General features: G+C 37.7%; 1 protein-coding gene across 1 annotated transcript in view; it reads left to right on the top strand.

Annotated features, from left to right (window-relative positions):
- NSRP1 (nuclear speckle splicing regulatory protein 1) overlaps nt 1-11,668 on the top strand; it is a 38,571-nt gene extending 26,903 nt beyond the window's left edge. Inside the window, exons 3-7 of the mRNA XM_075196881.1 lie at nt 954-1,010; nt 4,161-4,289; nt 7,127-7,334; nt 9,066-9,174; nt 10,111-11,668. Of these exons, the coding sequence (XP_075052982.1) occupies nt 954-1,010; nt 4,161-4,289; nt 7,127-7,334; nt 9,066-9,174; nt 10,111-11,026 (1,419 nt within the window). The 3' untranslated portion in view covers nt 11,027-11,668. The remainder of the gene's footprint in view (nt 1-953; nt 1,011-4,160; nt 4,290-7,126; nt 7,335-9,065; nt 9,175-10,110) is intronic.
- The last annotated feature ends 1,107 nt before the right edge of the window (nt 11,669-12,775 follow it).

Below are 12,775 nucleotides of genomic sequence, written 5' to 3'. Positions count from 1 at the left end.
ATGATTCACAATTCTGGATTACACCAACTTTACTGTGCTCCAGTTTTCATCACTATCCCAAATGTATCTGACTTCTCACCATAAAATGCATTTGGCTGGCATAATTTGTATTTCAATAAATAAATGCTCTACAATCAAAGGTGTTGAATTAAGATAGTATTAAATTCTGTTTGATCTTGCAAACAGAAAAAAAGAGGGAAGGGACAAGATACAAAATCCACAGGCGTCGTAACTCCTTTCCATCAAGAATGATCTTGATGTCATGCATCGGCTACATGTATGGAGAAAGACCATACGTTCGGTTTTACCTAAGTTGATTTTCAGAAAAGTTTCAAGTGCACCATGACCTTTCAGAGAGATTATGCTATTTTTCTTTCTGTACTGCCAGTTCATTTCACAGCACTGTTGCTACATAGATCTATCAGCATGATGAATATGCTTTACATCTCTAAATAAAGAGTTTGGTCACAAGGGCCCCATGTGTAATTATTTGTTTTGCCCTTGTGAGATTGGTGAGTACCGTCCAGCTGTATATATGCATGAACACGATGACAGGACAGAGAGGGGTCATTGTATTTTCTTCATTCACCATTTACTGCACACCTATTTCCAAACAATGTATGTGTCACCTGCATTCTGAGGGCCCCTCCAGTATTGAATGAAGCTTGACAGCATTGCACACAGCCTGGATCTGACCTGAAAACTGATGTGTTTGGTCTCACAGATGTTTTCTTGCAGTACTTATCAGGCTGCTTTATCTTGGTGTGAGAACCTCTGATATATAAGGCAGAATATTTTTGTAAAAATTAAGTGAATAGCCACTAAAAGGAGATGATTTGATTTCCATTTAAAAGATTTTCCAGAACATTGACTTGGCATAAATGTAATGAACACAAGTGTGGAGGAAGAGGATATACAGTGTATGTGATAGATGTTTTCTTCTTTTCCTCTAGTTGTCAGTTGGGGAGAGTCTCCAAAAGGAATCTTTGAAGAAACGTTTAATGAAACAGGTACTGTATAAACTCCATGGTTTTATATTTTATTTTTGTATTATATAATGGGACCATTTTAAAGGTAGTTCATCTTGAAATGTATTGTCTTTTTAACTGTTACTTGTTTTTACTTTGTTTCCTTAAATTAACCATTATTTTATATTTCAGGAAGCATATGCAAGGTTATTTTTAAAAGGCCACTAAATCTAAAATACATTTTGTTAGAAGTATTCATGACTGTTGATTTTTTTTTTTTGTTAAGCAACTCTGTGGTTTAGTATGTTTCATTGAGTCTTACGTGAACAGATTTTGACATGACCACTACAGGGTAGAACATTAAACACAATAACTGTTTCATTGCAGTTTTTAGAAAACTGTGAATATTGCCTGAGCAAAATTTGGCTCACCATCACTCAGTACTTTGTAGCGCCACCTCTTGCAGAATAAACTACTTACAGTCATAGATGTAATTAGTATACTGTAGTCGTCTGTATTGTCTCGAGTGGAGCCAGTCTCAAGTGTTTGATTTATTGTAGAACTGGGGAATGTCTTGGGAAAGTTTGGCATAAACCCTCTCCCTATCCATTAGCCTTGGTGGGGATTTGGGACACAGATGTAGCTCCCTGGATCCTCTTCTCCAGACATGTATGGGATCCTCTAGTTCTTTCTGGTGCCAACTTTCACTGACACAGCCCCCAGGCCCAAAGCTAAAGATTTTTAGATAACAGGGAAGAGGGGAAAAGTGAGGGCTTCTATTTTGTGAATGGCCGGGGTTCCAGGAGACTGGAAGCTTCAGTCAGCCAGTCATGGAAGAGGCTATGCAGTATCATCCATGGACTTACATGAGGGTGTTCGTTTTATATAGTAAGGCCTAGATCATCTTTGCCACAGTGCCTCTAGCGTTAAATAACAATTCTGTGACATCCAAATCTATGGTATTACATGTTAACATATTCTGTAGAACAAGATTTTGTTTAAAAACATAAAAAATGCATACAGTTTAAAAAAAATGAAAAATTAACAAACACTTTAAATTTTTCATTATGGGCCAAAACACGGACCAAATCTCTGATAAAGTTCACGTTTTTGGTATCCCTGCAAAATTTGCAGATTATAATATGGATATATTTTATAGTTTGAATAGAATGAGTGAATGTAGCTAAGGCATTAAGACATTTTTGTTTATTTTTCCTTTTACTCGAATACCAATAAATTAAAAATAAATGTACTCAACTATGATATTGAAAGAAAGTCCCATTTGTCCTGTGAAAAATAACATCAGATTTGTAAACAATTTTTTTTTTAAATGTTTTTACTGGCGAAACCACTTTGGTCTGGAGTTTTGTAATCCAGAACAATGTCACACAGATGTAAACTACTTTTGTTGTGATTCTGCATTAAGTAAAACCTCTGAGGATCAGTTTGAATGTCCTGCATTCAAAAGTGGATATGTGTTTAGCACAGCACCTATAAAAATTCAGACAATTGTTTAATCAACTAATTCTTGAAGAACATTTTTAACATAAACAATATTTTAGTCCCACAGCACCCAATTTACAGCTTTGCCAGATTAGAAATATATTACCTGTAGTTTACCTTGCCTGAAAGTATCCCACATGTGCCCATTAAAATTTTTTGTGTAGGCCCCCCCCCCTCCCTCCTCTCTCGTGTTTCCAACCACCTCTCCGTATATCTCCGCCTGGATGTCTTCACGTTTTCTCAAAATCAACATTGTGAAAACTGAACTCATTGTTTCCCCTCCTTCTAAATCTTCTACCATCTGTGAGCTTTCCATCACCGTTAATAACACTACCATCTCTGCTGTTCCCCAACTCCGCTGCCTGGGTGTTACCCTGGACTCCTCCCTCTCTTTTGCCCCCCCACATTCAATCTCTTGCCCAATCCTGTTGCTTCCAACTACGGAATATTGCCCGCGTTCGGCCCTTCCTCTCTCAGGAGGCTGCTATAACCATCATCCATGCTCTCATTATTTCCCATTTCGATTACTGCACCCTTCTCCTCACCGGCCTCCCCCACTCCCATCTCGCCCCTCCTTCGCTCTGTTCTTAACGCGGCTGCTAGACTTATCTTTCTCTCACACCGCCCTTTCTCTGCCTCCCCCTCTGCCTTGCCCTTACTGGCTCCCTTTCCCCTTCAGAATCCTCTTTAAACTCCTCACTGTCACCTACAAGGCCCTTTCCCTTTACACTGCCCCTTATATCTCTAACCTCCTCTACATCCACACTCCCGCCCGTTCCCTCCGTTCAGCCAATGACCGTCGCACTGCACATCTCTGCACTGATCACCTCATCCCATGCCAGAATTCAAGACTTCTCCCGTGCTCCCCCCTTCACTGGAACAACCTCCCTCCCTTCATCCGCCTGTCCCTCAATCTTGGCTCCTTCAAACGAGCTCTCAAAACCCATCTGTTCCTTAAGGCCTACCAACCATCCACATAACCTCATCATTCTCATCACCTCCCACTTTCCTGTCTCCTTGTATTTGAACCCCTGTACTGACTCCCCTTGTGCCTGCTGTCTGTTTCCCCTCCCCTTAGTATGTAAGCTCTTATGAGCAGGGCCCTCTTCCCTTCTACTCTTACACCACTCTACTTGCTATGCTTGGAGATATTGAAGTCTTGGCTATACTTGTTCGTACCTTTTGTATACTGTCTGTACTGTATTTTTGTATTTTGTACGGTGCTGCGGACACCTTGTGGTGCCATATAAATAAAAAATAATAATAATGGCAAAAAAAAAAAAAAAACGCTTTAGGCATTTGCCTACGATCTCCAAAATGAAAAAACAGTGTTGATTTTGCTGCATGTGATCTATTTGAAGGCATGTTAGAAATTTATTTTACTGTTTTCTAGATATACTGATAGAATCAATGTTTTGTTGTAGATTAGAAGTGCATGAACTTATCACTCTTTAGTTTATTTAGCCCAGATGACGTGAGGTATTGTATACTTGTGCCTTAAAACTGTGTAATTACTATTTTTCTTATTTTGTGCAGCTTTCTGGTTAATATCACTATTATCTAGACCACAGGTGGGGTGCTGAACCTGGCTTTTACTACTAGAAATCTAATAGGTCCTTAAATCATTGTAATAAAATATGATAAATTGCAGAAATGTTCATGTTTATATATATATATATCTATTTGAAGACAAAGCTGGAGGTCCAGAAAGCACTGGAGGAGGATACTTCTGTGTATGAATATGACAGTGTATATGATGACATTCAGAAGAAGAAAGAGGAAAATGCAGCTAAAACGCTGTCCGAGAAGGATAGAAAGGTATGTATCACCTACCTATTCCCATCAATCTGCTCTTCCACTCTCTGTTGTGCAACGGTCACCAAATTGACTGGTGTAGTTCTCAAACATCTCCAGCAAACACTTTTTTACTAAACATATATAATTCTGAATATATATCCAACCTATATATAGATAGCTAGATAGATATAACTATATATAGATATATATAATATACACACAGTGGGTGAAATAAGTATTGAGCACATTGACAGTTTTCTCAGTATTTTATGTGGCTATTGTAATGAAATTTACACCAAATGTTAGCAACAACCCTTGCACTCCACACATGCAAAGAAATCAAATCATAGATGTCCATAATTTAAGTTTTGTGTAATAATGTGAAATGACACAGGGGAAAAAGTATTGAACACCTGAAGAAGGGAAGGTGCAAAAAGTCATGGAAAGCCAAGACACCAGCTGAAATCTATCAGTAACTAGAAAACAATCCTTCTAGCTGGTTCAGCCACAACTGATGGCCTATAAAAAGGTGTCTCAATACGAAGGTGTCACACAAAAAACATCTCATGATGGGTAAAAACAAAGATCCCTCAAGACCTTCGCTACCTTATTGTTGCAAAACATACTGATGGCATTGGTTACAGAAGGATCGTTAAACTGCTGAATGTTCCAGTGAGCACTGTTGGGACCATAATCTGGAAGTGGAAAGAACATCATTTCACCATAAACCGGTCACGACCAGGTGCATCTCACAAGATTTCTGAGAGAGCAGTGAAAACAATTATCAGAAGAGTTGTCCAAGAACCAAGGACCACTTGTGTTGAGCTTCAGAAAGATCTGGAATTAGCAGGTACAATTATTTCAAAGAAAACAATAAGTAATGCACTCAACCGCCATGGCCTGTATGCACGCTCACCACGCAAGACTCTTTTGCTAAAGAAAAAACATGTTGAAGCTCGTTTAAAGTTTGCTGCACAACATTTGGGCAAGCTTGTGAAATGCTGGGAGAATATAGTGTGGTCATATGAGAGCAAAATTGAACTTTTTGGATGCCATAATACACACAATGTTTGGAGCAGAAATGGTACTGCTCCCAACCCCAAAAACACCATACCAACAGTGAAATTTGGAGGTGGGAATATCGTGCTGTGGGGCTGTTTTCTGCACACGATACTGGCATACTGCATATAATTGAATGATGGATGGAAATATGTACAGAGACATTCTTTATAAAAAATCTACTGCCATCTACCAGGATGCTGAAGATGAAAGGAGGGTGAACATTTCAGCAAGACAATGATCCCAAACACACAGCCAAGTACACTTTCAATTGGTTTCAGAGAAAGAAAATAAAGCTGCTAGAATGGCCTAGCCAATCACCTGACTTGAATCCAATTGAAAATCTATGGAAAGAACTAAAGATCAGAGTTCATAGAAGAAGCCCACGAAATCTTCAAGATTTGAAGACTATTTGCATTGAAGAATGGGGTGTCTTGAAACTGTCATCACTAAGGAAGGCTTTTGTACAAAGTATTATATAAATTTCAGGAAGTATGTTTAATACCATTTCCCTGTGTCATTTCACATTATTACACACAACTTAAATTATGGACATCTATGGTTTGATCTCTTTGCATGCGTGGTTTGCAAGGGTTGTTGCTGACACTTGATGTACATTTCATTACAATAGCCACATTAAATATAAACTTAAGGAGAAAAATGTTGATGTGTTCAATACTGATTTCACTGTGTATATGTATGTATGTATGTATGTGTATATATATATATATATATATATATATATATATATATATATATATATATATATATATATATATATATATATATATATATATATATATATATATATATATATATGGGCAAGTGGTGAATGACAGAACTATATGTCCTAGACCATCTGTCTTGTATGCTTTTAAACTCCAGGGAGATTGTGTGGGAAAAAAAATTCCAAAGAGTGCGTTTGGCTATGGGAAGAGCTGGTATATAAATGTTGAGAAAAGGGTGGGCTCCATTTATTAAGCCCATTTGGTTTATCTAACAATTGCTGGTAATCAGGAGTTGCACCTGCAAGTTGCTGACAAATACTTGTTAAGTAGTGTCCTCTGTCTCTCAGACCTGGTGAGGAGGTTGATTGCCTCCAGAGAGACTCTGCAAATGGTGACCAATTGGCTCTGCATTTTGTATATGTGTGGGACACAGGGTCCTTCACAGGAGGGATGGTTTCCTGTGTGTTTAGTTAGTGCTGGACAGGCAAGGTGTTTATTTTGAAGTTTTCTTTATTCTTTTCTGCTTAATAAAGCTGGCTGAGGCCAGTTGTACCAAAATCTTGGACTTGTCTGACCTCTCTGCTGCTGTACAATACCCTCTACCCCAGAAGATGGCACCGGTACCTCCCAAACTAAGGTTTTAGCAGTGGAATATATAGCAGTCGTGAAGTTAAGAACCTTCTATATTTGAGGATTTCCTAATATAGACATCTTGTTAAGCTTGGGTATGGCAATATGATAAAGACCAATGTTAGTGGTATGGGCATTCAAATGGAAACTAAGAAAGGGATGTATCATTTAATCCAATATAGTGGAGAAAACCGTCCATGGTAAAATCAATAGATAAGCTTTCTAGTGTTGCATTTTGTATTTGGCTTTCCTTTTCACTTCAGTAAATATTGACTGACAACATAGCTGGAGTGAAGAGAAGTTGAGCAAAATTCCTATAAACCACTGTCATAATTACACTATGTTTACCCCACATCACTTCCTGCTCTGCTTTTCTACATTTCCCTCCAGCAATCCCAATGTCGTAGTACACAACATTTTTCCGTTTTGCTTAACTCTTAGCCTAAGTATATCCAGAACATATTGAAAGCTGTGGAAGTTAGGAAGAAGGAACAGGAAAAAAGAAATGAGAAAAAGATCCAGAAAGAACGTGAGATGGAAGGGGATGAGTTTCAGGACAAAGAGGCTTTTGTCACATCTGCCTACAAGTTAAAGTTGCAGGAGAAAGCTGATGAGGAAGAGCGAGAGAAAAGGGAAGCTGCTCTAGAAGGTGAGAATTTCATCCAGTGCTGCACCGCCTGTCTTGGAATAGAGTATCGCTATTCTTCTTTGTCTGCATCATTTTACCAGCTGTTGACAGTTTCAGCGTGAAGCGCCTGTAACATTTCTGTTGTAACTACTCCAACTATGACCATAACAATCAACGCAAATAAATAAACCTAGTCATTTTGATCATTTAATATTAACTAATTCAATATATTTTGCTCCCTAATCCATAGACTATTTGCAGTTTCTGTCTTTAGGTGCATTACATGAGTGCCACTTGTATTTTGCAGTAATTTTTTTGCTAATGTTGTCTATGAATCCCGGCTGTCCAGTGAATAAAGTCTTGCTCAGTGAGTGAAAAGCAATTCAGAAGTTCAAATGCTCCTTTCATGCACTTTAAGATGTCTTACTTAAACATAGAAAAAATACATGTGCGGTTTTAATGGTCTTTAATGCACTCAGCATTTCTTCATTCTTCAAATTAATGGAGTCATCCAAAGTACATTGATGCATGCCGTGGTTCACTTTGTCCACTATTCCCACTAAGCTGCCACTAGTTCCCTTAGCTGCTGTCAGCCTGAGCTTATTATTGGCTGATGGCGTTCCATCTCCTGTTCTGCTTGAACTCTGACTGGCAGACTATCAGCATATAGCGCTATAAACAAAGAATAGATCAGGACGGTAGCTGCTGAAAAACCTGTCTGGGGAGGAGAGTAAATCACTATCCACCAAGAAGGGTATCTGTGTTACTCACTAGCCACCAGAAGGATGCTTTGTATTTTAGACTAGTCATGCAGAATGGGGCCCCTTTGTGTAAAAAGCACACTAGTACTAGACTTTTACACTGTTCTTGGAATACAGTGAAACATGAGTGTTTAGAAACTTTGTTATATTATGTTTAATTTTATACATTTTTGAAGCACTAGCTGATATAAGGATAAGTGCACATATACACCTTAAAGGCCCTATTTAGGGCATGCGCCCATATTTGTATGTTTCTTTACCGTCGTCGCTATATTGCATCAAGTCTTGGCCATCTATACGTTATGTCTCTTTTCCTATGTACTTTCTGTGCGCCAATGGGTGAAACTTCAAATAAGACCATAAGTGCACTTTGTTAGCTGCAAAAATCAGACATTTATAATCCCTTACCTGATAACTGAACATTTGGGTATTGATATAATGTTTGAGTATAACCTTTTGTAGAGTCAAAATTACTTATTTTTAAACAAAGTGAGCCAGATTCATTAAGGAGAGTAAGGCAAAAAAAAAAAAGGAGTAAACCTCCTGGACAAACCAAATTATCTTGCACATGAGTTGAATACTGGCTGTTGTTTCCATGTAGCACACAAATACCTCATAGCTCTATTTGCACACTGAAATGTAAAGGTCATCTAGGAAATGCCATACCCCACCTCTAAATATGCAATCACATATCAAAGTTACCCCCCCCCCCCCCTCCCCCCACAGGGCAACATGGTTTTGCCAAGGTGAAAAGTTACTCCTTTTGTTGCTTTAATGAATCAGGCCCAGTATCTTTTGGGGGTTTTTGGGGTTTTTTTTTGTACTAATTTCTTCACTACCTACATATCTTTTAAATGTTCCTGCCATTATTCCTCTGACATAACTATGTACATAACTTCGTACAGAATGGAACTCCCATAATCATTTAAGAATACACCGTAATTATTCCTAATAGTAACCTTTCCCTTCTTCCATTCTGTCATTGCATTAGCCTCCCTGGATGTCACCAAGCAAAAGGACCTGAGTGGCTTCTACAGACATCTACTAAATCAAACTGTGGGGGAAGAGGAAACTCCTGAGTGCAGCTTGAGAGAAACTGGGTAAGACATGTGTCTGTGTGTTCCTCATGTAGAGAATGTGTATCTGGGGTAACCTCCCTGAGCAGTGGTAGCCAACAAAATACTGTCTCACTTCGATATATGGGATAATGCTCACCCCACTGTGAAATCTAAGGGTGTTAGAAGTCACATATGAGTTCTGTCACTATATACAAGCACAAGGCCACAGGTCACAGAAATCTAAAATGACTTCTAATATGTCTATTTTTAAAATTTGGAGTTGCAATATTCCTTATAATATTGGTGACATTGTTTTGACAGAAGTATTTTAGTACAAATTAATTAAATTCTGTTTTGGTAAACCTACCTTATTTGTTACATTTTGGATTTTTATGAGGAAAAGACCAGCTGTGATAGATCTGGGTTTTGTATTTTGATTATGTCAGTCTTTAACAGGATTCTCCATGGTGGTGAGGCTGGGTGCAGGAGTGGTGCTGGATGATTTATGGGCAATCTGTGCCTTAGGAAGCAAAGGTGGAAGAAGATAATAATGGTGCAGCAAAGCATCTTTCCATGGAGTGTCAAAAACAAAGATATCTTTTCACAGCTTATACTAAAATTATTAGATGGATTTTTTTTTTTTTTTATAGGTGCCCTATAAATTTGCCTAGAAGTGTATTTTATAAGTTAAGTAATCCTACCCCAAAACCAGTTTGAGTTTGACAAATCAAACCAGGATTAAAATCGCTTTGGTTTTTTGATTAGAATTGCTGACATTTTGCATTCTCCAAATATTTTTTTTTTCCGTCATCCGTAAGTGAAGAAATTAAAAATATGCTTAACCCTGCTTGATAAATGTTTCACATTGTGTTTATTTTTGAACATTTAATATTCTTCTTCTTCTATACATTGTGTGATACTTTTAAACTCCAGCTTAGTTTGCTGTAGTTATTGTAGTCATCTTTCTTTTACTTTTAGGGTAAAACAAGAGAAACCAAAGGGATATTCCGATGAGCCTATTGATGGAGTTCTTAAGGATAACATTGATGCTGATAGTGATTTAGGGACTGAGTCTAGTGATGAAGAGGAGGATATAACTGACAAAAAACCACCAACCAAAACAAACAGTGACAGGAAAGAGAGAAGTTCAAAGACCCATGGTCAACATCGACAATCAAGCTCATCCAGTGAGGAACAAAATGACCAGCAGAAGCAAAAGGAAAAATATAAGAGCACAAGTGAGGCAGGAAGGCCAGAGAAAGAGAAATATCATAACCAGCGTGATTATGAGAAAGACTGTAAGGAAGAGCTGGAGGAAAGACAAAGGTATGGGGAACAGGACAGCAAAGACTGGCACAGGAGAAGAGAAGACCAAGATTCCCAGGGGAGAATTAAAGAAAGGAGAGAACATGAGAGTACTAACAAGGATGGAAGAAAAGAGAAAGGTGGATATAAAAAAGAGGATGAACGCTACACTGAAAAAGAGCGTGAACGAGGCAAAAAACACAAAGAAAGGATTGATGATGAAAAGAGGAGAGATGGGACTGATAAAGAATATAAAGCTAGAGAGCGTGCAGGCAGGCCAGACAAGGAGCGTGCAGGTAGGGTGGACAGGGAGCATCGAGAGAGGTCAGACAAAGCCAAGAATCACAGTGACCTTGAGAAAAAGGAAAGGAGCCCATCGCCACCTGAAGTGCATTGTAAAGATCAACAGGAAAAGATGCCTGACTCCAAGCGCAAGGTGGAGGAAATCCCAAAAGTGGCTGACGCCTTAAACAATAAATTTGCAAAACGCAGTAATGAAGAGACTTTGGGATCGGCTAGAGATCGGTATCTCGCTAGACAAATGGCTCGAGCTGGAATCAAAGCTCATGTGGAAAAAGAGGAGGATTAGAGAGATTGTTCCTTTTGGTTGTGCAAAGGGAGCTGGTGGATCTGTTTAATGCCTGCAGTTAGTGTGGCAATATTATTTGTGATCAGTGCATTTCTCTGGTAAGGAATGCTAAAGTGTGAAGTTTGTGCAAATGACACAATACAATGAGCCAGATGAAATGATGTCTCTTGTGGTTTCTTTGTTGTTTTGTACTATTGATACTCAGAGTTGTGTAAGTATATGTGATGAAATGGATTTGCGTGCTTTTCGCTTTAATTTCAAACACATGATGAATGAGAGAACTGAAACTGGAGAGAATTGCAAATTAGTATAATACATCAAAGGTTCCCAAATATTCTAAATGTATCTATCACCTACAGACAGTGAACATAGGAATTTTATTGGATAAACATGTATGTATAAGGACAAACATTATTAATTCACGTGGAATCTTTGAATATGGAGTGCTTCAGTGATGTTTCTACTGAATTGATATGCTGCATTGTCATGAATATTGGGTTCAAGTTACATACTGGCTTCCTCCGAGTTTCTGCGATGGATGCACCTTTGTAATGGGATAATATCTCTTTAGACATTATCCAGCAACTAATATACAGTTTACACTTAGGCTTATTATTTTATGTAATAAAGCGTTTACCTGTGGTTTATTCTCATTTGTGAATTCCATTAAGAGTTCAAAAATGTTTATAGATAAAGTGAATATGTCCGGTTCTGATGGGCCTTTTATACTACTTAATGACAAAGTCAGAAGTACATCAAAATAAAGTGATCTAGCCACTGTTGTCAGCACATAATACTACTCCCCAGACCAATCAACATCCTTTTGTTTAGTAGCATCTTGGATGAGACAATTTCATGTTTGTCTGATAGTGCCTTTATTTTCCAAAATAATTTGAACATTGTATATTGGTAAAAGTTATTTTAAGAATGCAAAATATTAATTGGCATCTTTGCTCAGGGTCATGAATTAAAAGGTCAATCTTTGCTTTGTTGTGCCATAAAATCGAAGAAATCTGCAACTTTCAGTCTGCACCAGTCTTTTAAATATAGCATTGCAATATTTCAACGATGGGGGAATGTCGTGGAAAGGAGAAGAGGAGTAGAGCTTCAGTGTAATACTGTTGAAACAAAATCTTATATTATTTTTATCCATGGAATAGTTCATTGCATGGTCCCAAATTCTGAACCATGGTTTTATTTATACGAAATTGGTATACTAATTATACTAATTAGTTGTAGAACAGATTGTTATAAATTATCTATACCTGTGAAAAGTGATATTTAAGTTTGCCTAAATCATAAAATTAAGTATAATCTTCATGTAGAATATTAGCGCATGTTTTTCACAACTACACAGTCTGAACAAGAAGCAGCGAATTAGTTCAGCAAACTTTGCAGATGATTCTAGAGCCCAGAGCAATTTATTAAACTGAAACCAGCTGTTTCAACATAGGATTTGTAAACGCTGTTCTATTTTTTTTAAATGGAATTACTTTAAATGTGATACAAAATAGTCAAAGACTGGTAAGTATGATCTATAATCTTTATCAACCAAGTATAGATAATTTTATTAGCTAAAAAATACCATCAAACATATTTATCCTTACGTAGTAGGTTTTCTGTATTATCTTTTCATTAACGACAACCAAAAATTACCAGCTCAAAGAGAATGCCAGGATATAGATGTAAAATTGTGAAAAACCAATCGGTACAAATATAACAGTATTTATTACTCGTTCTAAAACCAAT

This window comes from Mixophyes fleayi, chromosome 2 (assembly GCF_038048845.1).
Source record: "Mixophyes fleayi isolate aMixFle1 chromosome 2, aMixFle1.hap1, whole genome shotgun sequence".
Lineage (NCBI taxonomy): Eukaryota > Metazoa > Chordata > Amphibia > Anura > Limnodynastidae > Mixophyes > Mixophyes fleayi.
Note: the sequence above shows the minus strand (reverse complement) of the source record. Positions and strands in the feature narration are given on the sequence as shown.